We start from the raw sequence: 27,074 nt of genomic DNA on the forward strand, positions 1-27,074 counted from the left end.
GTAATGCCATTTAACTTTCAGCTCGAGCGCTTTAGTTAATGGCCCTGTTGGCCTAGTGTTTATTGTTTTTCTTTTCCTTTAAACTCTGCAACAGTTCTCAATAAAGTCAGTGAACTGTCAACCTGCTTCAGTGTCTCTCTCTCCGCACTTGGGCCGTATCCAAACATTTTGACATCAGACTGAAGCAGGGAGAAGCTAAGATTCGTCATGGGGTTTGGCGCAGACGTTGTGGGACAAAGAGCAAGTTCTTGTGCTGTACTTACTGGTCCATGTTCTAAATCATGTGACCTTCAATTCAGTCAATAAATTTATTTTATCCAGCTCCAATAATGCAGCGAAGGCTTTAAGTAAAGTGGACAAATCCTTAATTTACTTGGATTTCTTGCAGATTTGCAAACTGCTGCTGAGTGTATTATATGCACACACAGGTAACTCCCACCTTATGGCCATTCGGGTTACAGAAATCTACCCTCACAGAATCTGAAAATCACCCCACTAAACTTTAATATACAAAATAAAAGTCACTCTTACAAAATGTTAGGGAGAAAGAAAAATAAATGAAAAAACACTATTTGTTTTTCAACTTGCTTTCCTCAATGTTGCAGACAATATGGCTTCATGTTCTGGGAAGTCATAACACAGCCTGGTTTCCTCAGAACATAACCGCCCCCTACTCTGGCCACAAGTTGGGAGCCACCTGTTCTGCGGGACAACCCACACTGGTCTCTGTCCAGCTCCATTAAGCCCTACAGAGAGGCCGCACAGGGAATAACACAGCAAATTGCACACTCACGGGTCAATCAGGTTCCTTGCTATGTGCCCAGTACAATGAGCTGCAATGAAAAACTTGCTTGCAGCAACATCACAGGCGAATAGCCCAACACAGCAAGAAACTGTAGACACAGCTCAGTCCATTACAAAAACCTACCTTCCATGGACTCTATGTTTCTTGCTGCCTCTAAAAAGTAGCCAGCATAATCAAAGGCCACTCTTACCACAGTCAATCTCTCTTCCCCATGTTGTGTATTTAATATTTCAGTAATATTTGAGTAATATTGTAGGGTTCCTTAAGGTTGTTATACCCAGTGTTGGTAATGGGGACAAGCTCCCACTACCTATTAAATGCTCCCAATGGTGTGCACCTCAGATGGCCTCTGATGACCAAGTCCAGCTCCTGGCCTTCATATGTGGCTTTGCTACTAAGTCCGGTGGAACCATTTCTAATGACAGAAAGGGCAAGGCAGGTTACTGGCACCTTAAGACCAGTCGCTTCAGGCAGATGGGGTCTGTCAGCCGTGGTTGGCAACTCATCTAGGAGAAGGAAAACTCTGATCTCAAACCTCTGCTGCCTTGCAGATGTACCCACTCATGGGGAAGGCTTTGGGAGCAAACCTCGAGGGAAAATTCCGGAGCTGGAGTTCCTCGGGCAGTCTTACATTGAGTTCAATGCTGACTGGCAACTCCTGCAATGCCACTGGTGCCAAACTGTATCGGTCTCTGCCATTCGTTTGGGTTCAGAGGGGGAGCTTGCTAGATGGGCAACAGCTTGCTCTCCATATCATGTCCTGGCTTGCATATCACATAGACAGCTAGGATGCAACATGCATGGTCAACCCTGACCGACAGAGGCCATCACCCTCACCCATCGTAAATATATTGTTTGATTAAGCATTCTTGTTCATTTAAATAGTTCCAGGTTATATGTACATGTAGTTCAATGCCATATGTCCTCATACAACCATGTTATACGTGCGTGCCTCGCTTAAAATTAAAAATGAAACTTCAGCATGCATTCCTGGCTCTGTGTTTCCTTTCAATCAGTTTTATGTTGTGGAGTTACAACACATAACACTCTAGAGCATAGAAAGCATTGAGAACACACCACCAGGCTCAAAGACAGCTTCTATACTACTGTTCTAAAGTACGATAAAGATGAACTCTTGATCTCTCAATTTACCTCAGGGCGGCCTTTTCACCTTATTGTCCACCTGCACTGTTACACTATATTTGGCATTCTGTTATATAGTCTTTCCTTTTTTCTATCTCATTTTGAAGTGCTCTTTGGATGACATGCAAAACAGTTTTCCACTGTAGGTGGGTACATGTGATAATAATAATAAATCAGTTAGGTCCAGACAACACCCAAAATTCAGGACAGTGAAGAGGCAAAAAAGTGCAAAACAAATCATTAGTGCAAAAAAAAACACAATCACAGACATCCACAGAAGTGTAAAAGTCCTTTGTGTTCTGTTGCTGAGGTAGAGACAAGGGTTGTGAATTTCAACTCTGTAAAAGTATGACTCAGAGTTCCTCAGTGCAGACACTAAATGCTAAAATTGAGCCTGCCTTCTGCATCACCATGACAACCTCGGGGTCTAGATTATGTGACCAGCCAGCTGATACACTTACTCCGTACAATACAATTAGCTTAGACAGATAACACTGATTTACATAAAGAGGTTTGGCATGCTCTGTGTCTTGCTGTTTCCTAAGTGAGCACGCACTGTGGACAACCTCAAGCAAAGCTCTCACCCTAAGTGACTCACATGAGCCCAGCACCTCCCTCCCCTTGGCAGCAACAGCAATCCCGGTAGCTCTTGTGCCGCCGTTTAGGTGTGTCACTCCGTGCCGGCTGCCAGCAGGGACAACTCAGTCCGTAAGCCGCTCGCTGGAACAGGTTAGTACTGCATGCACAGAGGAGGCGTCACAACCGGAGTCAGTACGAGTCTCCGGGACTTTGCAACCGGATCTACTTGAGGGAAAAGTGTATGCCTTCTTAAAGATATCTTGCGTAAATTGTCTGTGCTGTTCATGTGGGAATGGTACATTCAGATTAACTTTTTGAACACGCCCGGGTGCGGTACAAACGTCACACTGTTAATTTCACACGCCTGTTTACTTTTTTTTTGTGAGGCTTTGCTGCGGCATAGCAGAATCGGGAGAGGCTGTCTCCACTTTGCTTCTAGTTGTTCAAACGTTCCCGGGCGTCTTGTTAACCTCGAGCTGTGTGTCAAAACTGCAAAGTCAAGGTAGGTTCAAAGAATGTAAAGCCAATGCAGAAAAAAATACCTTCTGACCCCTGCAGCACAGAAGGAGGTCGATCGGCCCATTGTGCCGGAGTCAGCCCTTTGATAGAGTTACGCAAATATTCTTGAGCAGTAGACGATCTACCTGAGGAACTCGGCGGGTCGAGCTATGTCTGTGGGGGTGCAAGGAGTTATCGATAATTCGTATGGAAGCCCTGCATCAAAACTATCAAGACAGTCTCTTGTGAATCCAGATAATTTTTCTTCAGCTACTGGGGCAAAGAACTGAAGTGACATGACTGAATAGGGCACTCAGCCTGCAGTTGGTTTCTCCACAGCAGAGGAGACCATATTGTGAGGACCGACTGCAGTCCACCAGTTTGGAAGAAGTGGGTGAAGTGTATGGGCCCTGGATGATGGGGAGAGAGGGGGTTGTTGTGTCTTGGCACGATGTTGTGAGAGGGTGCTAGGATGTAGATGAGGATTGAAAAATGAACTAGTGAGTGGTGGAGGGCACAGTCCTTTTCGAGATTATGAAGGGGGTAGATTGAGAGATGTGTCCGGTGGCGATAATCAAATTGGAGTTGATGGGAGATGATCTACTGAATGGAAAGAATAAGGAGAAACATGCTCTGGATGGGGTGACAGGTGTGGGGAATGGGACTGAGAGCACTTTCAGCTATGGTGGAGGACAATGGATTGCCGCCCTTTTGCAGGAAGAAGGGTGGGAGGACGTGTAGAGACAGCCGTAGGAGTTTGAGGGTTCACAATGGACATTGGCTGCTGAGATAGAGATGGAAAAGGAGAAATCAAGTAAAGGGTGGGGTCAGAGATGGACCTGAGCAAAGTGAGAGCAGATAGAATTTGTGAGCATTCTCAGTCTGGATGCCATAACTCCTCCAAGTCAGAGTTGTGGTTTCATGGCTCAACGAGGGTTTTTTTTTGCATCAGATCTTGCTTTCTACTTGTATAATCAAAGCAATGTACTTTCTTCACTGTGCATTAGCCATATCAGACCTGAGGTGGTTCTGGCAGGTTGGTCATAGGAATGCTTACAAACCGTGATGACTGGCCATGTTTCCTTTTTCTGATGATGTTCAGTACTTCTTTGGGGATAGTAGAGCCACCATTGATGAGTGAGTGATTCCAAGAAATAGGAAAGCAACCAAGAGAGGTCAAAGCTGAAGGTAGGGAGCTAAGAAATTTAGAATCAAATATTCCCAGGGCAGGAGACAGATAAGAAAAACTGAACACTTGGATTCTGAGGGCAAGGAAATTTGAACATAGGGATTCTGGGAAAGCGGAACCCAAGGCTGGTCACTCCAAGGCTTGGGTCTCGGGTGGAGGAACTGTACATTTGAGGGATGGTTCATGTGTGTGGGGGGGGGGGGTAGTTTGAGGACTCTGCATGGATGGGGCCTGAAATGGGGGCACTGAGGGGAGACTGTCAGCAGTGTTCTGCCTGGCATTTCGAGCTTCTCTACCCCGGAGGGATCCTTCCCTCCCTTTCCCTTGAGAATCCATTAGGGTTGGGATTAGCCCCTGTAAGTTTTCCTCTGCTCTTCATTTCAGCTGTGAGTACAGATTAATTTCTGCTAATAATGGAGTGCCAGAAACTTGACTTCAATCATTAACAGTGGACTCCACTGCTCCTGTTTGACAACAGGACCACCAATTCTCTGAATACCGGATTGTCTCACACTAATATCCTCTTCACTGTCAGTTTTATCGAAGGATTAAGTGTAACTATGTCCAATCAAATCTCCAAACTATTTTCATCAAGAACTATGCTGTTGATGTTTCCTTCCAAATCTTTTGCCAAATGTTAACTAAATTACAGCCATTTGAGCTGCTGATGATTAGTTGAATGATAATTAACTGGGAGAGCTGCCAGAAATGTCAAGAAAGAGCCCAGTGATATTGCTTGACAAATAAATACTCCCATGGTGGACGGTGGACTGTGGAATCTCAGGTTGGTAAAGATTAGTGGTAAACTAGGAAAAATTTTAGCAACTAATAAAGAAAGACTAAGAAAACGGAGGATGAATTGGGCAAGTAGGAAAACAAGTTTGTTTTAAGTTTGCAAATTGGGCAAGAGAGCGAGAGTGATGGATGGGACAGAGGGAATATTTGAGACAGTGTCAAGGGGGTGGGGGAGGAGGGAGGGAGAGGAAAAAAAGGCACCAATGAAGTCATGTGGCCAGAGCTGTGGTTGCAGTTCCAGTCTAAGTGCCTGTGCCTTACCTATTAAGGAACGTGCCACAGGAGCTCTTTTTTTCCAAAACAGCCTTATTGCCCTATTCTGCTACCTTTATGGGTTTGTGGATGTACACTACAATGTCCCTCCATTTCTCCACACTCCATTTCTGCATATTTATTGCAGTTTTCCTTGCTTTCTTAATCCTCCCCAAATATATCAACTCAATCTTCTCTGGATTAAATTCCATTTCCCATCTTTCTGCCCTACTGACCAGACCATCTATATCCATAGCTTTCCTTCTCATTGCCAAATACATGGGAAATTTTTGTATCATCAGCAAACTTCTTTACCCTTCTCCCTATATATAAAGTTTACATTGTTAATGTATATCACAAACAGCAAGGGACCTGCTACTAAGCATTGTAGGACCTTGCTGGTAATTCTATTCCTGTCACAAAATAACTGCTTGCTTCCTGTTTCTGTGCTGATTTTGGATTTGATTTTCCCTTCTCCCTTGGATCCCAGAGGATTTATTTATTTGTCCAGCTTGCTTTGTGGGACCTGGTCAAAAGCCTCACTGACTACATCAAAAACACTGCCTCATTAACCCTTCCTGTTACTACTTCAAGCATTCAATTGGCTTGGTCAGTAATGATTTCTTCCACAGGCCTGTGGACACGAGAAGCCTGGGATGGAAGCCAATTCGGTGGAGGGATGCTGCAGAGGCCGACTGCACTGGTTGGTAGCTGGAACCCAGATCCTTGGGCTGGCTTCAGTGATCATGACTGGTGTGTGGCTAGGTCACTATCAAGGAGGCTTTGCATGGGATGGAACTGCTAACCAGTTCAATGTCCACCCTCTGTGCATGGTGATTGGAATGGTCTTCCTCTATGGAGATGGTGAGTACCAGACTCTCTTTTTCTGCATGTTATGCATCAAGTGGAAGAACTAGCCTTTATTCAAAGCAGGATTGTGCAGTTGATGAAATGTACCCATCACTCTGACAAGGATGACAGTGGCAATCAGCTCCCTGCCTCACAATGCAACCTGGCTAATTTATCACTGAATGAAACAGTGAGTTGTGATCTATAGTCTTGCCCTCTTGTCTCTGAACATTTATTACTAAACTCCACAGACTTACTGTGTGACCTAGGGCAGTAGTCTCCCCATCCAGAGCTTGAGATATATGGTTCGGTTTATTACTATCACATATACCATGATAACAGTATTATGCATTCTGTTCACACAAACCAAATCAAACAGAATATTGAGGTAGAACAAGGTAAAACGATAACAGAATGCAGAATAAAGTGTAGCAGTTACAGAGAAGCTGCAGTGCAGGTAAACAGTAAGGTGCAAGTCTGTGAGTTTGAGACACCAGAAGGTTTTTCAGATATATAAAGAATAAAAAAAGAGGTGAGAGTAGACATCGGACTGCTGGAAAATGACACTGGAGTGGTAGTAATGAGGACAAGGAAATGGTGGATGAACTAAAGTATTTTGTACCTGACTTCACTGTGGAAGACACTAGCAGTATGCTAGAAATTCAAGAGTGTTGGGGCAGAAGTGAGAATAGTAGGAGAAAGTGCTTAGGAAGCAGAAAGATCTGAAAGTAGATAAGTCACCTAGTATAGATGGGGCACACCCCAGGGTTCTGAAAGAGGTGGCTGAAGAGATTGTGGAGGCATTAATATCGATCTTTCAAGAGTCACTGGATTCTGGCATTGTTCCAGGAGACTGGAAAATTGCAAATGTCACTCTGCTCTTCAAGAAGGGGGGGAGGCAGAAGAAAGGAAATTATGGCCAGTTAGTCTGATCTCAGTGGTTGGGAAAATGTTGGAGTCGATTGTTAAAGATGAGGTCTTTCCTGACAAATCTGTAACAAGCAGAATAGACGAAGGAGAATCAGTGGATGTTATCAGGGGTCAGTGAAAGCCATTGACAAGCTGCCACAGACGAGGCTGCTTAACAAAATAAGAGCCCATGGTATTACAGGAAAGGTACTAGCATGGATAAAAGCAGTGGCCGATTGACAGGAGGCAGAGTGGGAGTAAAGGATGGCCTTTTCTGCTTGGCTGCCAGTGATTAGTGGTGATGGAACAGCTTTTTACGTAAAATGTCAGTGATTTGGATGATGGAATTGATGGCTTTGTGGCCAAGTTTGCAGACGATATGAAGACAGTTGTGTTGAAGAAGCAGAGAAGCCACCTAGACAGATTAAGATAAACTTAGACAGATTAGGAGAATGTGCAAAGAAGTGGCAGATGGAATACAGTGTGAGGAAGTGTATAGTCCTACACTTTGGTAGAAGGAACAAAGCTTAGACTGTTCTAAATGGGCAGAAAATTCAAAAATCTAAGGTGCAAAGTGTCTTGGGAGTCCCTGTGCAGGATTCTCTAAGGTTAACTTGTAGGTTGAGTCAGTGGTGAGGAAGGCAAATGCAATATTAACATTCCATTTCACGAGGACTAGAATATAAAAGCAAGGATGTAATGCTGAGGCTTTGTAAGAGCACTGGTGAGGCCTTGCTTGCAGCATTATGAGCAGTTTTATGCCCCTTATCTAAGAAAAATTATGATGATATTGGAGAGGGTTCTGTGAAGGTTTATAAGAATTATTCTGTGATTGAAAGGGTAGGATAACTGAGGAGCGTTCTGGCTCTGGGTCTGTAGTCATTGGAATTTAGAAGAATGTAGGGGGATCTCATTGAAACTGATTTAATGTCGAAAGGCCTAGATAAAGTAGATGTGGAGTGGGAGAGTTTCCTGCAGTGGGAGAGTCCAGGACCAGAGGGAGCAGCCTCAGATTCTACTTAGAATAGAGATGAGGAGGAATTTCTTTAACAAGAGGGTGGTGAATCTGTGGAATTCGCTGCCACAGGCGGCTGTGCAGGCCAAGTCATTAATGTACTTATGGCAGAGGTTGATAGATTCTTGATAAGTCAGGGTGTGAAAGGTGGGAGGAAAATGGGATTGAAATGGAAAATGGACTAACCATGATGAAATGGCAGAGCAGACTAGATGGGCTGAATGGTCTAATTCTGTTCCTATGTCTTATACTCAGGAACAATTCCGTAGTCTTTTATAGTGGGGTAGAAGCTGTCCTTGAGCCTGATGGCACATGCTTTCAGCCTTTTGTATCTAATGTCCAGTGGAAGAGGGGAGAAGAGAGAGTGTCCAATAGAGCAAGACAGCAAGGAAGCAGGCCCTTTGGTCTATTAAGTTTGCACTGACCATCAACCATCCATTTACACTCATCCTGCATCCTCATCAACCCCCTCCAGATTCTACCCCTCACGTAGGGGCAAATTGAGAGTAGCCAATTAACCCACCAACCCGCACCTCTTTGGGATTTGTGAGGAAACTGGACCACTCAGGGAAGACTCACATGGTTACAGATGTAATGTGCAAACCCAAAGCAGGCAGCACCCGAGGTCAGGATTGAACCTGGCTCACAGTAGCTGTGAGGCAGCATCACTACCAGATGCAGCACAGTGTCACCCTGGGTACCTGCTGGATTACTCTCCTTAGATGTGTTCTCTTTAACATCTGCTGAATATTTGATAGAGTTTATTTATTAAGTAATGGTTTTTTTTAATGTTCTCAGGAATCTGAAGAAATCAAACAAATTTTGGGAGAATAAGATGTGTGACATTCACTGTTTATGAATATGTAGGTTGGGAGTCAAGGGTGCCGTGTCTAAGTAGATTTGGATTTGTTAGGGGTGGTGGACTGGGTGACTTGCACAGATGGAGATTTAGACAAGAAGGATGTAGCCCAGGACTTAATACTGAACAATAAATTTTTCAGAATTTTTTTTGTTTGTGATAGACCACTTGAAGCTGAACACAAATATAATTTCAGACTACTTGTATCACATAGGAATTTGGAGAAACAAGAAATTAACTTTTATTGAATATAATGTGTTTAATTGCATAATGGTGCTGATGCTTTGCAATAGTTTAACTAAGATAAAAATGTTTTGTTGATTTTTGTTCATTTGTACTCCATGTCTGAGGGTTCTTGCTTAAGTGTCCAACAATAATTAGCCAGCATTGATGGATTCCAGTTGCCCTGATATGGTTTCTCCATGACCACAATGTTCTGGTGAATCCTCTCACCTTGCTCATCGCTGACAGTGTCAAGATTTGCAAGGAAGAAGTCTAAATGGGAATGCAGAAAATGAACCTTTAGTGACATGTTGCCAAAAAAATTTTCAATAATGTCCTTGAATGCCTTCCATGGATTTTCTCCAGTCCCACTAGAAGTTCTTCGAATTGCCTGTCATTGATAACCTGTTTGATTTGTGGATCAACAAAAATGTCTTTCTTAATCTTGGCATCAGTTATTCTGACTTGAATTATGAATTAAAATAACAAATACAGGCTATTTTTTAAATGATGTGTGATAGGGGAATTTCTGAGTGATTTCATGGTGATTTTCATGAACAGCGGCCAAAAATCCATAAGATACACACAAAAGTTTTCAGGAAGCAAAATCATTTATCACTGCTCTCAGTGATTCTGAATGGAGCAGGTTGTCATCAGCAATCTTACCTGTTGCGTCCATACGTCCCTTTGAAGTATCCCATTATCCTATTGATTACCAGAACATGAATGTAGACTAACCAGGCTGTTAGAAAGTGAACTTTACTGGAGGTTATATATGTTGTTGGCTTGCTACTTAACCCTGGTGAATATTCTTATGGTGGTGGAGAATGGGCTGATTTGACGCAGATCCCAGGTAAGGTCATCAGATATCAATACTGTATACACTCAGCAATCAAATCAAGAGCAAACAGGCAAGGTCAGTGGATAAGGTAGAGTCTGCAGAAAAAAATAGGAGATAGGAATTGGATAGGAATAGGAGTTGATAGAGGACAGGGAGTGGGGGTTATAGGTAGGATCATTTGTCCTCTGGAGTTTTCTCAACAGAAGTTGCATTCTTTGAAAATTATGAAATATTTCTTTAAGAATTGTCACCACCATTGGGATGTTATGTTGAAGTTGTACAAGACAGTGGTGAGGCCTAATTTGGAGTATTGTGTGCAGTTTTGGTCACCTACCTACAGGAAAGCTGTAAATAAAATTGAAAGTGTATTGAGAAAATTGACAAGGATGTTGCCGGGACTTGAGGACCTGAGTTACAGGGAAAGGTTGAATAGGTTGGGACTTTATTCCCTGTAGTGTAGGAAAATAAGGGGAGATTTGATAGAGGTTTACAAAATTATGAGGGTTATAGATGCAATAAATGCAAGCAGGCTTTTCCCACTGAAGTTGGGTGAGGCTAGCACTAGAGATCATGGGTTAAGAGTAAAAGGTGAAATGTTTAAGGGGAACATGAAGGGGAAACTTCTTCACTTAAAGGGTGGTGAGAATGTGGAACGAGCTGCCAGAAAAAAACTTCAGCATTTAAGAGAAGTTTGGATAGATATGTAGATGGAATGGGTATGGAGGGCTATGGTCCTGCTGCAGGTCAATGAAACTACCCTGATTAATGGTCTCACATGACTAAATAGCCTTTTTTTTGCTATAGTGTCCTATGACTCAATACCTTTTGATCCAATGGCCTTGGTCAACTTGCTCCTCGAGCTGATCTGTTGATCTTACTTGCTGAACACTAGAATTTATACCATATTCCAATCCCATCTCCCCGAGTCATTTTCATAATATCACCTATTAACTCTGTTCTACCAAATGAGACAGAATCTCAAGTAGTCTTCTGTCTTGTGGATTGACATAATGTATGCAGTCTATGAACTCTTGTTTCAGATCAATTTGCCATTTTGATTTGCCTAGTCTAACAGATTGCACTGCATAATGCTGCCTACATTATATTCAATTGGGCTAGTCTTTATAAATTAATACTTTATTCAGCTGTCTTTAGTTTCTGTCTGCTCTTGTCATCAACATTTCTGGCTGTCGCCATTGGTTTATGATTTCAGCATTTTGTGGGGTTGCAGCTTTCTGGCAGTTCCCAAGTGCTAGATTTAATGATGCACCCATTCTGTCTTAAGAATTACTAATGCCCACTAGCTCAATACTCCGGAATTCCCTTGCCAAGCTCCTTTGCTTCCTCATCTCTCCACCCTCGTTGAGATACTCTGTCTTTGAACCCGCTTTAGATCATCTGTTCTCCAATTTCCCTTGTGCCTTTTTCCCCCGATAATATTCCTGTGAAGCATTTCAGTATTTTAAGAATGCAATCATTATAAATGGATGCATCTGTTACTGTAGGCCTACAAGCTCAGTGAGATCAAAGCCAGGCAATGAGACTGAGCCCATCAGTAGACTTTGTGAGTGCTTCACAGCAGGCTGAGACCTGAGACTAATCATCAGGTTAAATCTCTGCCACCGTCACTGTCTACAGGAAGAGACACACCCTGGAGCTCAGCAATAAACCCAGGCAGGCCTTGTCTGTTGATGCTAACCCAGCGCAGGTCTGGTACCGTTGATGAGAAGTGTCTGCTAACCCAGCGCAGGTCTGGTACTGTTGATGAGAAGTGTCTGCTAACCCAGCGCAGATCTGGTACTGCCTCGGGGCTGTTGCTTTTAATGAGGTTTCCATTCAATCTGGGAATGCTAAATGAGCTATTAGATGGCTTGGTCTGCTGACTGTGACAATATCCAGACATGAGGAATAGGAAATCAGATCAGTTTGTAGCCTTAAGCTAACTGAATTCAATTTTATTTGCTTGTAAAAAGGAAGACGGTTTGACGTACAATCTGTATAATTGCGCTTTTTCATTTATGTCTCAAGGATAAATGTTAATCAATGGTACTCACTCAGTTTATGGCCTGTTGAGAGGGGGATGCGGGTGCACTTGATGGAATGACAAATAGTCCCTTTGTGAGCTGAGAGCTTTCCCTTCTTTGATTGAAGCTGGGGCTGTCCTCTGAAACCATGTCTCAAGACAAACTACTGCCCTCCTTCACCAACTCCTGTCTCTAGTCACAGAGCATAGTGCAAGGTCCCAGTGTGAAAGCCTCCCTGGGATCTTCCCACTGGAATCTCAGTCCCTGGTTGTTGCGATCAGGTGGGAGATTTTCTCTCCTCTGTGTAGCTGGCATAATTGATAAAAGCTATTTCTATATGTCATTACGTTAGAGAGAGCGAGAGACCCCAACCATGCCATGCTAATCCTTCACCAAATTTCCCTGTAACCACAGTTTTCCATCAATTCCCCACAGATTCTGCCACTGCCCTTCCCTCTTCTTCTATTCCCCACTCTGGCCTCTTACCTCTTCTCCTCACCTGCCTATCACCTCCCCCTGATGACCCTCCTCCTTTCCTCTTCTATCAGATTCTTTCTTCTCCAGCCATTCCCACCGATGTGGCTTCACCTATCACCTTCTAGGTAGCTAGTCCTCCTTCCCTTCCCCTCCCAACCTTTTTTATTATGGCAACTGCCCCCTTCCTTTCCAGTCCTGTAAAAAGTGTCTCAGCCTGAAACATTGACTGTTTATTCATAGAAACACAGAAAACCTACAGCACAATACAGGCCCTTCGGCCCACAAAGCTGTGCCGAAAATGTCCTTACCTTAAAAATTACCTTGGGTTACCAACAGCCCTCTATTTTTCTAAGCTCCATGTACCTATCCAGGAATCTCTTAAAAGACCCTATCATTTCCACCTCCACCACCATCACCAGCAGCCCATTCCACTCACTTACCACTCTCTGCGTAAAAAAAAAAAACTCACCCCTGACATCTCCTCTGTACCTACTTCCAAGCACCTTAAACCTGTACCCTCTCGTGCTAGTCATTTCTGCCCTGAGGAAAAAGCCTCTGACTATCCACTCAATCAATGCCTCTCATCATCTTATACACCTCTATCAGGTCACCTCTCATCCTCCGTCTCTCCAAGAAGAAAAGGCCGAGTTCACTCAACCTATTCTCATAAGGCATGCTCCCCAATCCAGGCAACATCCTTGTAAATCTCCTCTGCATCCTTTCTATAGCTTCCGCATCCTTCCTGTAGTGAGGTGACCAGAACTGAGCACAGTACTCCAAGTGGGGTCTGACCAGGGTCCTATATAGCTGCAACATTACCTCTTGGCTCATTCCCATAGATGCTGCCTAACCTGCTGGGTGCCCCCAGCATTTTGTGTGTGTGTGTTGCTCTGGATTTCCTGCATCTGCAGAATCTCTTGTGTTCCCCCCAGATGCTGCTACTTTACCAAGAGTCTTGTGCCATACACTTTAACTCTGACACAGTGGTAGAGAGAAGAGCTAGTGGGAAGACTGAGTGTATCCATGTCCCCTTTGTTAGATAGATAGATAGATAGATAGATAGATACTTTATTCATCCCCATGGGGAAATTCAACTTTTTTACCAATGTCCCATACACTTGTTGTAGCAAAACTAATTACATACAATTCTTAACTCAGTAAAAAATATGATATGCATCTAAATCACTATCTCAAAAAGCATTAATAATAGCTTTTAAAAAGTTCTTAAGTCCTGGCGGTTGAATTGTAAAGCCTAATGGCATTGGGGAGTATTGACCTCTTCATCCTGTCTGAGGAGCATTGCATCGATAGTAACCTGTTGCTGAAACTGCTTCTCTGTCTCTGGATGGTGCTATGTAGAGGATGTTCAGAGTTTTCCATAATTGACCGTAGCCTACTCAGCGCCCTTCGCTCAGCTACCGATGTTAAACTCTCCAGTACTTTGCCCACGACAGAGCCCGCCTTCCTTACCAGCTTGTTAAGACGTGAGGCGTCCCTCTTCTTAATGCTTCCTCCCCAACATGCCACCACAAAGAAGAGTTTGGCTATTGGTCAGACTTGGCTCTCCCTTTGAGTTTCTCCTCAAACAAAAAACCATGGAAGTCACCATAAGTGCAAACTTTACTCTGCAACACATCACAACCTCTGAACATCGCCACTAACCTAGTGTCTCTCTTGCAGCAATCCTGGTGTACAGAACACTCAGAAACGAGGGTAAAACCACACTGAAGGTGCTTCATGCATTCATCCATCTGATTGCACTGGTGGCCGTCATTGTGGGTGAGTCTGCGGTGGCAGAGATCTGCGGTGGCATGCAATGGGAATGGGAGCGTGTCTCAAGAGTAGTGAAAGGAGGGTGAGGGAAGCAGGAATGAGTGACCATGACACAGGGGAAATGGAGAAAACCCACTGGGAAGGTAGAATGGTTTCTAAATTATGTGACTTTTTTATAGATGATGTAAAATGTTTTTGCTTTTAATTTTGTAGTCCCTCTGCCTGAATCATTAATGGGCCTGAATCAGACACTTCATATTAAAAGATACAAAGTACATTTATTATCAAAGCATGTACTGTATGCAGTATACAACCATGAAATTCATCTTCCCACAGACAGCCCCAAAGAGTCATGGAACCCATTCAAAAAAAGACATCAACTACCCCCACGCGCAAAAAAAATCGCGCAAGCCGCAACAAAAAAAGAGCCAAAATCACAGGCTATCAAACGCAACATTAAAAGGCATAATTCAGTTCAGCTCAGTGTTCGTTATCTGCATGCTGCCCCGATTCAGAATCGCCTAAACTAGCAACAAAGAAAAGTAACGACCAGAAACTGGAGCACATCATAAATGAGAATTAGAGTCCACAATCCACAAACCACATCAATTAAGCTTTGCTCCAGCACGACCCTCCAACAGCATCGAGGAAGAGAGAGAGAGAGATCATTTGAATGCAAAGACCTCTCCTGGGAGCAGCGAGCAAGAAGGAAAGAGAGGCCATCACATGCAGACATCCTCCTCCGGCAGCAGCAAGCGAGAGGCATTTAGATGCCTTTGAAGACTCGCTCGTCTCTGTAATGATTTCAGTTTTCCTCAGCACTTTAATTGGTGAGATCAGTGAGAAGTGGAGTCGGTCATGGGCTCCCGCCCCATCTCCAGCCTTCTTAGCCTCCATGCTGCACACTTTGCTCACAGCCTCATGGTATGCTCTCAGAGATGGTTAAGTGCCAGATCACCCAATTGACCCAAAAATATGCTGCCAGAATGTAGATAACAGTAGCAGGACCACTGTAGCAGAACCACATCTGATATAAAAAGAGGAGTTAAAAGAAGTGAAAGGAGCTGCTCCGTGATCCCCCTTGAGGATGTCGCCTTTGGTAGCCTTGTTCGCTGGCGTCACCTTCTTCCAGTGCCAAGTTACTGTGGGTCAATGAAGGGATTTGGTAGATATAGACAGTGTCAGGCAGCTGTTGGGCTCTGCTTGAGCACTCAGGGATGGCCGAGTTTTGGATTGGCAACCTGGCCTGGAACTTTATTGGGAGAGGGTCTGGTTTGAAGGAGCTTGCCCTTGGTAGGGGTAACTGGGGTTGGTGACCAGGGCATCAGTTGTGATTGTTCACTGCTGTAACACTGCAAGTGTTCTTTGTGTTTTCCCGCTCCTAGGTGTAGTGGCTGTGTTTGATTTCCATGCAGCGAACAATATCCCCGACCTGTACAGCCTTCACAGCTGGTGTGGCCTCTCCATCATCATTCTCTTCTGCTTACAGGTAGGTCCATCACTGGACCACCCTGTCCTTTGGGGTGGTCACCCTTGGGTGCTCCAATGTGAAGAGGATCACCTTGACATCAAGAACCCCTCTTCCAAAAATGTTTGAGATTGAGGCTGAGAGGGAACTGTCTTAACTTGCATTGGTCGATTTGTTAGGGAATATGGCATTTAGGGATATAGACCTGGATGATCTTTGATGTCTTAAGCGGCATGTTAAATTGGCAGTGTGGCAAAAGTTTGATTTTGAAATGGATACATTGTTAGAAATGTCCATCTCGCATAAGACCTGTTCTTGCAAACTAAGCGCTGAAAATTCTGACTATGCATTTATATGTGTAACTAATTGATAGTTTATAAGGATTTGTTTCTCTCATATGAGGGAAGAAGTGCAGTGTACATCATGTAGGGGTGATGCTTAAACATTGCACTAGATAGAGCTTTAATACAGCTCTGAAGTCAGCATGTGAGGTTGTAAGTCACATGAGGTGGATGACTATCAGGAAGAGACTGATTATGGACATTGGCGATCCAATGGGCGAGCTTGATCATTTAGATTGCACCTCAACCTTCTTACATGCTGAACTTGAAAGCAATTGTCATAGTTGGACATGGTGAGCCTTCAGGCACACACATGATTTAAGCACAGATCTAAACATGAATGCAGCCTGGTGCTGTACTCAGTGAAGAGCCTGGAAGAACAGTTTGAGATAAAGTTGTCTTTTTCTTCTTCCAAGGTTTTATGGCGGTTGGCAAATAGCTTTAAGGTGCATTACTGATACCTTCTGAACTGGACTGTGAGTCGGGGTATCTAAGTCCTATATATTTATATTTGCAGCAAGTTCTATTAAAAAAAAGACAAGTATTCTTAAGGAAAATCAACCATCCCCTCTCTTGATTATATCTTGGACACCTCACCAGTACATGCTCAACCATTTCTTGTTGACTACGATCCTCACACCTTCCATTATTGTGTGTTTTTTAAAAAAATTAAAACAATATACTATTTAACTCTGTGTGCCCAAACCTCAATTTCACTATTATCATCTCCTCCCTCCTCCTCCTTGATTGGGATAAAGTCATTGAGCAAATGGTGATGGAATTACTCCAGCATGTCAAAATTTTGAGATGCTGTGGTCTGGGTTTTGAGTTCTGGGTGTCGGTCAGGGTGTGTGTTAACTGTAGGGAAAACATGGAGCATAGAACATAGAACAGTACCGCATAGGAACAGGCCTTTCAGCCCACAACTAACTAATCAAATGACACATAATCTGTCTGCACATTGCCCATATCCTTCCATTCTCTGCACGTTTATGTATTTTATTTGCCTCTGTAATATCTGCCTCCACCAACATCCCTGGCTGCCCATTCTATGCAGCCATCACTCTGTGTTTAAAGAAAACTTGCCCCACATTTTGAGTGTTTACCCTCTCACGATCTTACCTCAAATGCATGCTCTCCAGTATTAGACATTTCAACTCTGGGGAAAATTATACAAGCTGTCTTCTCAACCTATACCATATATCTTACAGGCATCTGTTAGTCTTGAGAGACCATGGATTTGCGCCTTGGAAAGTTTCCAGGGTGCAGGCCTGGGCAGAGTTGTATGGAAGACCGGCAGTTGCCCATGCTGCAAGCCTTCCCCTCTCCACACCACCGATCTTGTCCAAGGGAAGGGCATTAAGACCCATACAGCTTGGCACTGGTGTCGTCACAGAGCAATGTGTGGTTAAGTGCCTTGCTCAAGGATACAACACGCTGCCTCAGCTGAGGCTCGAACGAGCGACCTTCAGATCACTAGACCAAAGCCTTAACCACTTGGCCACGTGCCAACACGCCATATATCATTTTATAAACTTTATATTAGGTCTTCTTGCCTCTCTGCTGCTACAGAGCAAATGACTCTAGTTTTTCCAAACTCTCCTTATAACTCGTGCCCTCTAATCTTGGCAGCATCCTGGTAACCCTCTCCAAAGCCTCCACATCCTTCCTGTATTGGGACAACAAGAAATGAATCTAATACTCTGGATGCAGAATTTTATAAAGCTGCAACATAACATCCTGACTCATGAATTCAATGCATCAACTGTCAATGGCATGCTTTAAGCTCTATCAGCTTGTGTGGATACTTACAGGGAGCTAGAGATTTGAACCTCAAGATTCCTTTGTTGAGGTTGAATTGGATTGTGGATGTTGAGCAGGATGTGTATGGAACTAGTAGGGCAACATCCCTCCTCAGGCTATCGCATGCTAGTGCACAGTTTACCAGTGTTCTCATGGCCAGCAGCCATAGAGGGCTGTGAAGAGGTACCAGGCCACTGCAGTTATTTAGTTATCGATTTATTGAGATACAGCGCATAATAGGCCCTTTGGGCCGCGCTGCGCAGCAACCCCAAATTTAACCCTTGCTTAATCACGGGACAATTTACAATGACCAGTTAATCTTCCTAGTACGTCTTTGGACTGTGGGAGGAATCCAGAGCTCCTGGGAAAAACTCACGCATTCCATGGGAAGGGCGTACAGACTCCTAACAGATGGCATCGGAATTGAACTCTGAACTCTGCCCCATGTTATCCACTACGCTACCAATGCATCCCATGGAGTGAAGTCAGTGCAGAAGAACTTACAAATCTAATGTGGATACAATCATATAGGGATTGAAGATTATTTATTTCATTCATAGGATGTTGGTGTAACTGGAAGGTTGTGCTGCATCTATTACAATAATTTCCATGGGGCGGGCGATCCAGGTGATGTAGTGCACACAGGAGAGGTTAGGCTGTTACGCACCAGGGAAATTTGCTACTGGGTTTCCCAGAGAAACTGTCTTTAAAGCTGGTACCAAACGAGCAGGCTTGGAAAGCCATTCAACTAACTGGCACCTCCCGGGCCCTTGTCCTGCACAGCAACAATCTCTCTATAGCCACCCTTCGTGATCCTCCAAGTCCACCTTTGCTGCTGGTTGCAATATTGCTCAATAATTAGTCCATATCTGTGGTAAGTGGCAGGTAATATTCAAATGTGCCAGATAGTGACTTGTTCCCATAAATGAGAATCTAACCGCCTAGCCTGACGTGCAGTGCGAGTACTTTCACCAAGGCTTCACACCGTCAATGTCTTGGGGGCCCTCACTGAATAGAAACTGAGTTAAACCAGTGACATACCTACTGCCTCTGCAAGAGTAGGTCAAAGGTAGGGTATTGTCCAGTGAGTGATTTGCTCTAGAATACCCAACCTCTGACCCACGACTTGCCTGGACGAGTGCAACTCCAACAACTCAAGAAATTCTACTATTGAGAACAAAGGAATATGCTTGATCAACACCCTGTCAACCTCCCTAATCTTCCATTCTCTTCACCACTGCTGCAGCATGGCTGTATTGTGGACCATGTACAAAATGCATTGTGGTTACTTGTACAGCCAATTCCAATAACACCTTCCAAACCCATCACCAGGAAAGGCAAGGGCAGCAAGTGCATGTACAGGCTCCTGTTGTAGTCATATACTATCTTGATCCAGATCAGATGATTGTTCCTGTATCATCTGTGCGTCTAAATCCCGGAACTCCCAGCATCTTCACGGGGGCACCTTCACCAGGCTCAAGTGGTTTCAGGAGGCATCTCACCCCCAACTTCTCAAGGGCAATAAGGTCTGACATTGTTATCAGTAAATAATTTTAAAAAAACAAAAAATTCAGCGAATGCAAGAAAGTATGAGGATTCATGTACATATAATATGTGCTGGAAGGAGAAGCAGATAGTTATGAGAATACAGAGAATTTTAAAGCAACCAGATGAGGACAACAGAAATCACTTCTGTTTCTTCAGTGACTGACTCTGATAGAGTTCTAACGCGTTATTATGACAAGTCAGTGTTAGGTTAAAATATAAAATATCTTTCACTGACTCTTCTTTTGCAGTGGGTTATGGGACTGGCCTTCTTCCTGTTTCCTGGAGTGACCTACTCACTGCGAGCTATCTACTACCCCTTCCACGTGTACTTTGGACTGGCACTTTTTATTCTGTCCATTGGCACTTGCCTGATCGGGATCACAGAGAAGCTGTTCTTTTCTGTCAGGTAAGAGTCAGTGGGACTCTGGGTGAATGTTGGGGCATGTTAGCTAAATGAGGTGGGAGTCACAGGTTCAGCTTAGCTCAATGTTGCAATCACCTCAAGGCCAACACTTTCAGAGGAGAGACATTTAACTGAGTTCCAAAGTACTGGTGAATGCAAGGTTTTCCACAACATCACCCCCCAGGGGAATTGCTTCTCTGAACCAGCTACAAGCAATCAGAACCCAACTCGGGGGGGGGGGGGGTCTCCCATTATCCCATCTTGTCCTTGTGACCACTGGCCAAGGTGGGTCCCCAACCCAAGAAAGAGCAAACCCTTCAGTAAGGCAGATTAAATCAAGAAAATGTGAAGTTCCTTATGTGTACAAAATATACAATTGATTTAATTTAAAATATGACTTGGATCTCATACGATTGGCTCCATCTACCTGATTGTGGCTTCAGCTGACTGTGAATGGAGTGCCAGAAACTGGACAATTACCCACTTATACACTCAGGTTGAACTACTCCCAGAGTCAAGCAGTGTGTTTGATCAATGCACTTGTTGCAGCTGTGCTTTCAGAGAAATACGTTTCTTGTTTTCTTATGGTGAACCTGGAGCTCCAACTTGTGTCGGTGAGGGTGGGAATGAGTGGTGAGGGGAAAGTGATTTTTCTCACGTGCTCATCTGCTGTATCAGACAATGCCACAGTGAGCTCTGTATAGACGTGCCCAATTTCCCACTGGGTGTGACCTCACCTAGAAATGGACTGCCAGCATGATCTAACCCAGATTAACCCTTTCATACATGAGATTTGTCTGACTCTCTCTTCACTCATTGTTTCACTGGGATATCCATAGGACCATAGGATAGTTCTGGCCAACAGTACACCAATACACCAACCATCCCTATCCTAAGAATTTCCATTGTTGTGAAGGTTTCTTCACTTTCTCTGCCAGTTTTCATTTGTGGAGTTGTTGATGCTGGGTTGGAGAGATTGGTACTGACAGTTTAGACACTGGGTAATTCTAACTCTGCTTGCCTTCCAATTATCCATGAGAAGGAGGACAATGTGTGATGCAGGGACGTTGGGATGGGGTGATCTGGGGGAAGAAGTCTTGGGATTGATACCAGACAGTATCCTAGAAACATACAGACCCACTAGCTGCTGAACCAGTGGCAAAATATAAGCACCCAATCTATACTGATCCTTGTTTTGTTCCTACATCCCAGTTTCCATGGTTAAGGATCAATTAAATTCTTTCCCTTGCAGAGACACATACTCCAAGTTTGACCCCCAAGGAATCCTGGCAAATACCCTGGGACTGGTGCTGGTTTGCTTCGGGTTACTTGTCACTTACATACTGACCCGCAACGAGTGGAAGCGTTCAGCGAGCCCCGAGGAGGAGGCCCTGTCCCTGCACTTCAAAACCCTGACTGAGGAGGGAAGTCCCGGCCCAGTGCCGAGCCAGTGAAGGTCAATGATCAAATCGAGAGCGTGAAGTTAAAAAGTCATATCAATGTGGTGTAGCTGTGTGAGTGAGTGTGTGCACGTGTATGGAAGCAACGGAAAATGTAGCAAGTCCGTTAACATCTATGTTATTTGTTGGTTCATGATGTCCACACTGACTTTTTTCCTAAATGCCAAGTTGTCCGTTTCTCCTGCCAGGTTGCAGTTTGGGTTGCTGAATGGGGCAGTGATCCTCTGCACCTCCTTTCTGACCACGTCCACAACTCCCTGCTTGAGTCATTTGTCCACCCTGCTGCCAGTCTTCATTTAGCTCTCTGTGGGCACGTGTTGTGCCACCTTCAGTGCCATCTTCAATACCACCGAGTCGGAGGTGGCGGGCAGGCCTGGGTTGCAGCAACACTGGCACACCAGTGCGGTAAGGGAGGGGCTGGAGGAGGTGACCTTGATTTCAGGCCTGTGGAACGGTGTTAAGCTGAAATGAAGGAGCTCTGACATCCTAGCACTGGCCACAGCGACATATTCACCCTGGTGCCCAAGGAGATGGTTGACTTCGACTGTGGTTCCAAAGAAACTATCCAGTATTCTGTTTGGGGTCTCCTGAGGTGGTGAAGGTCACCACATTGATTTAAGACTGCTGTAAGTGACTCACTTGTTGAGAGGCATTATCACTGGTCAAATTTTTTTCTGCACAGTTTGCTAAGCGATTGGTGAGGAATCATGCTCTGTTCCTGGGCAGCCCCTGACTTGCAGCCCAATGAAACACACACAGCCTGACATATAAAGATAGACCTCATTGATCCCAGGAGACTCCCTCCAATGTATCCTAGATCATTAACTTAGAAAATGATATGGGACCAGTTCTCATGCAGATGGTGCCAACTTCAAGCCAGTTCTGTAATAACTCCTCCTCTCTACACTCCTCTCCTTTCTCTTCTCCCTCCATTTTTTCTTGCACCCCTTCCATCTCATCCCCACCTCTTTTCCCCTACCTCTCTTTTTACCGCTTCATCTATTTTTCCCTTCCTCAACCCCTCCGTCTATCATCTCCTCCACCTCCTTCCCAGACTACCAGGGCCTGCCCTCTGCTGCCCTGCAAGATGGAGGCCAGTCACATTGTTCAGTGAGCCAGCCCTGAGGCGTGTGGGCTGACTGAGGATGGACCACTCCAAGAGGGAGAGTTAAATGACACCGGATGCAGGAAGATCTGTTTGTATCTTCTCTCCAGTGGACTCCACTTTATTCAGTTGTGAAATTCAAAGAAAATTAGCACAAAGACAAATAATATAGAGCAGTACATAATGTGTGCTTAGAATATGTGTACCAAATCAATGGCTCAATTTAATGTCAAAAAATGTATATAGTATACAACCTGGAATCCTTGCTCTTCGCAGACATCCATGAAACAGAGACAGAAATAAACGATAAGAATGAATGAGAGAAATGTTAGAACCTCAAAGCCCCCCTCCCCCACAAGCAGCAGCAAAAGCATTAACTCTCCTCCCATTTGCTCCAGCAAAAGCATCAACCCTCACTACCCCACCAAACAATAGCAAAGTCCCCCCAGAGACCATGAGTCCATCAAAAGCCACTGTCCATCCCAACACTTTGATGGCTCAATTGGCCCTCTCCCTCACGAGAGTGGGAGAGAGAGGTATCACTCCTGCAGTAGACAAGAGGGGAAGACCAACAGCTTGCTGTTTCCATGTTACAATCTGCAATTTGAATGTTACAATTGAATTTATTTTGATTTCCATGTTAGTTGGTACACATAATATGTGTTGCTTTATATCATTTTTGTTGGTGCTAAATTTCTTTAGAGGGCCAAGTTTGCCCAACTCTGTGCCTCTGTAAATGGGAATCCACATTCTAGCTGCCCCTTTGCTATCGCAACATCTGAGTAAAGTGGTGTGAATCTGGTTGTGATCCCACATCTATCTACATCCATGAATTTTGGATCCTTTGGGCTTGTGTAGGAGATATTATTGAACAGCTTCTTTTGCTGGTCTTTGAAAATACTGAAGACATTCCCATGATCCTGATCTAGTGTTACATATTCCTAGTGATTTTTTTACAAAGGTTCCTGCCATTGAGTATCCCATTTACACCACTGGTCATCAGATAAATCCATTCCATCTCAGTCTTACCAAGTTAAATGACTTGAAATGAATAGTGGTGAGGTTATACAGCACAGAAACAGGCTCGATATCCATGCTGACCAAGGTGTCTGTCTGAGCTGTTGGATAGTGCAAAACTGCCCAGTGTTCTCCAGTCCCAATGTTGCTTTTAAAATTTTAAATGCCGTTATTTTTCTCCTGGGAAATTTAAGGACTTCAGGCAATGCTGGAGAAGTGAAGGCCTAGGTCACGGAATTGAGGAAACCATCCGCTTGGAAAACGGAAATTATTTTCAGTATTTTGTTTTGCTCCCTTTTGCACATCTCCAAGAATGGGGCAAGTGGTTCAAAAGTGAAAGCAGGGATCATGGAAGTGCTCATCAGGGCAGGCAGCGACTGTGGAGAGAGGAGCAGTTTTGGGCCCCTGCTCTCTCCACAGGGAGACGAAAGATCCGTAAATCCCATCCACTGGGAGTATGGAAGACTGTCCTCAGATCACCCTAACCGCACCTCGCCAATGAGCCGATGCAAAACTTGTTCCAAAAAGAGCAGGTCCCTGCAGGTCCCCACCTGTCCCGTCTTGAAACACGAACCAAGGAGTCTAACACATGCGCAAGTCAAGGGGCGTGATGAAACCCCAAGGCGCAATGAAGGTGAAGTGTGACTCCAACGCTGTACAGCACTGTCTTTGACATCCCAACAAAATTGCATCCGCTGCTCCACAATTATCCCCACATCTCCATGTTAATTTAAAATGGGATTATTTTAATTTAATAGGATTTAATTTAGCTAATTTAATTTAAAGGGATTTGGTGGGCAGTGTGGAGGGAGCTTTACACTGCTGCTGGTCTTATGAGCATGGTTAATGTGTTGATATTTAACCCAACCTGGATTAACTCCACACACAAAATGCTGGAGTAAGTCAGAGTGCCATGTAGCATCTATGGACTTCAGACTCCTAATGAGGAGGCTTGGCCCAAAACATCACCTGTTTATTCCCCTCCATAGATGCTGCCTGGCCTGCTGAGTTTCTCCAGCATTTTGCGTGTGCTGCTCAAGGTTTCCAGCATTTGCTGAATCTCTTGTGTGTCTGAATTTGCTCCTGCAGCATTTGCAGGTACTGCACGAAGGGAGATTTACTGTGCAGCAACTGTGGAGAAAACAGGCCATTTCAAGCATAGATCCACTAAAAAATGGGCCTGGGATTGAAAGGCCAAATCCCTCACCATCTTCATAGACATTTCTTTACCAGCTGACTACTGTATTTTCTAGGCTAAATTTACATGCCATTTCTGACTGTCCTGTTCGTGCAGTTTTAAAAATGTGTTGATACTTTTCTGAGGTTCCAGGTTTTAGAAGCAGAGAATACACATCAACAACAAGAGGGTTTGAACAGTTTGCCTGTAATTCATAGAACTCGTTCACTGGGTTCAGCTCTGGTAATATAGCCTAGTGATTTCGCAGGCAGCATGTCCACTTTTGTCTTAAATGTCTAATACCAGGAAGGAGCAGTGCAGGTTTCAGCAGGCTGCAAAGAAATTGGACTCTTATTATTTGTTTATCTTTCCATGAACAGTTTCAGCTACTGATGTATGTCTATTGGTTTAGAACTTGTGTACTTTGTTCCATGTAATATTATTATCATCTTAAGTAAATGTTGCAACACAAAAGAATCTGTGTGCTGCGTGTTTCCTCCTGCTTAGAGCCTTTTGTTTGGACTTTCTTTTCACAGCCTTGGGAGCTGCCTCCTGTTATGTCATCACTGTAAGTAGCCAATAAAACATGGGACCTGGTGCAGTCAGGCCCCTGCACGCAAGTTCCTGATTGAGTACCATTAGTATTCATGGACACCTTGTTTACAGTTCCACCTGAGACTTCCCTTGAAACTCTGCCAAAGTCACGTTGGATGAGTGGGAGAGATTTTATTATCACTGACATATGTTGTGAAAATTGATGTTATGTGGCAGCAGTACAGTGCAAGACATAACTATTACTATCAGCTACAAAATCAATAAATAATGCAAAAGATGAATAATGAGGTAATCTTCATGGCTTCTGGACTGTTCAGGAACCTGTTGATGGAGCGGAAGAAGTTGATCCTAAGACATTGAGTGTGGGTCTTCAGGCTCCTGTACCTCCTCCCTCATGGTAGATATACACTCAGTGGTCACTTTATTGGGTACACCTGTACACCTACTCAGTGATGCAAATATTTAATCAGCCAATCACTTGGCAGCAACTCAATGCATAAAACCATGCAGGCATGGTCAAGAGGTTCAGTTGTTGTTCAGCCCAAACATCAGCATGGGGAAGCAATGTGAAATGATTGTTGGTGCCATAGAGGGTGGTTTGAGTATTTCAGAAACTGCCGATCTCATAGGATTTTCACACACAACAGTCTCTAGAGTTTACAGAGATTGGTGAGATAACAAAAAAAAACATACAGTCAGTGTCAGTTCTGTGGGCAAAAATGCCTTGTTAATGAGAGATCAGAGGAGAATGACCAGACTGGTTGAAGCTGACAGGAAGGTAACAGTAACTCAAATAACCACACGTTACCATAGTGGTCAGCAGAAGAGCATCTCTGAATGTACAACACATCAAACCTTGCAGTGGATGAGTTACCACAACAGAAGACCACGGATGTACACTCACTGGCCACTTCAGGGGGTACCTAATAAAGTGGCCACTGGGTGTAAATTACATAAATAACTAGTACCATAAAAGGAAGAATAGGGTAGTGTTCACGGGCTCATGGGATATTCCAAAACCTCATGACAGACAGAATTAAGCTGCTTGAGATTTACTATGTGTGGGTCTTTGGGCTCCTGTACCTCCTCCCCAGTCATAGCCATGAGAAGAGCATATGTCCCAGATGATTTCAGAATGGGTAATGCACACCAGTACTCATCAAGGGATCAGAAGTGGAAAGGATAAACAGTTTTATGTTCTTGGGTGTCAACATCTTTGAGGATCTATCCTGGACACAACATGTTGATGCAGTTACAAAGAAGGAACAACAGTTACAGGAGGTTTGGTATGTCTCCAAAGACACTCACAAATTTCTACAGATGTACCGTGGACAGCATTCTAACTGGCTGCATCACTGTCTGGTTTGGGGGGGGGGGAGGGGGCACAACACAGGATCAACATAAGCTGTAGAGAGTTATAAACTGAGCAAGTTCCATCATTGGCACTAGCCTCCAGGACATCATCAAGGAGCGATGCATCAAAAAAGTCAGCATCCATCATTAAGGATCCCCATCACCCATTACATGCTCTCATCAGGAAGGAGGTACAGAAGCCTGAAAGCACACAACAAGTTTCATGACATATGCTAGAAGCAAGTGTGAGGTGTTGTAGAACATAGAACAGTACCACAGAGTATGGGCTCATCAGCACAGGATGTTGTGTTGAATTATATAAACCTACTCCAAAATAAATCTAATCTATCCCTCCTATACAGCCTATGATCCTCCATTTCCTTACATCCATGTGATTAAGAGTCTCTTAAATGTCCCTAGAGTGTATCGGCCTCTACCACCATCCCCAGCAGTGCTTTCTAGACACTTACACAGAGGGTGGTAAGAAAAAACTTACCTTTGACATATCCCCTAAACTTTCCCACACTCATCTTAAATAAATATTCTCTGGTATTGACCATTGCCACCCCGGGGAAAAAAGTGATGGCTGTTCACTCTATTTATGCCTCTCATGA

General features: G+C 44.1%; 1 protein-coding gene across 2 annotated transcripts; it reads left to right on the forward strand.

The window, feature by feature from the left end:
• Positions 1-2,510: 2,510 nt before the first annotated feature.
• Positions 2,511-25,029, forward strand: cyb561 (cytochrome b561). Of its 2 annotated transcripts, none has more exons than XM_073070751.1 (6): positions 2,511-2,677; positions 5,894-6,125; positions 14,138-14,236; positions 15,616-15,719; positions 19,639-19,796; positions 21,046-25,029. In XM_073070751.1, exons 2-6 carry the CDS (start codon positions 5,918-5,920, stop codon positions 21,245-21,247), a joined length of 771 nt encoding a protein of 256 aa, XP_072926852.1. In that variant the 5' UTR covers positions 2,511-2,677; positions 5,894-5,917; the 3' UTR covers positions 21,248-25,029. The 2 variants fall into 2 exon arrangements, with proteins under 2 accessions (XP_072926852.1, XP_072926851.1); XM_073070750.1 differs by lacking the exon at positions 2,511-2,677 and adding an exon at positions 2,702-3,029.
• The last annotated feature ends 2,045 nt before the right edge of the window (positions 25,030-27,074 follow it).

The sequence above is a fragment of the Hemitrygon akajei genome, chromosome 18, assembly GCF_048418815.1.
Source record: "Hemitrygon akajei chromosome 18, sHemAka1.3, whole genome shotgun sequence".
In the NCBI taxonomy this organism is placed as follows: Eukaryota; Metazoa; Chordata; class Chondrichthyes; order Myliobatiformes; family Dasyatidae; genus Hemitrygon; species Hemitrygon akajei.

Excerpts from the sequence above, each read along its gene's own strand:
- cyb561 (XM_073070751.1), top strand. The coding sequence starts at position 5,918 with ATGGAAGCCAATTCGGTGGAGGGATGCTGCAGAGGCCGACTGCACTGG. Across the intron at positions 14,237-15,615 it reads ACTGGTGGCCGTCATTGTGG|GTGTAGTGGCTGTGTTTGAT; the intron begins GTGAGTCTGCGG and ends TCCCGCTCCTAG. Across the intron at positions 15,720-19,638 it reads TCATTCTCTTCTGCTTACAG|TGGGTTATGGGACTGGCCTT; the intron begins GTAGGTCCATCA and ends CTTCTTTTGCAG.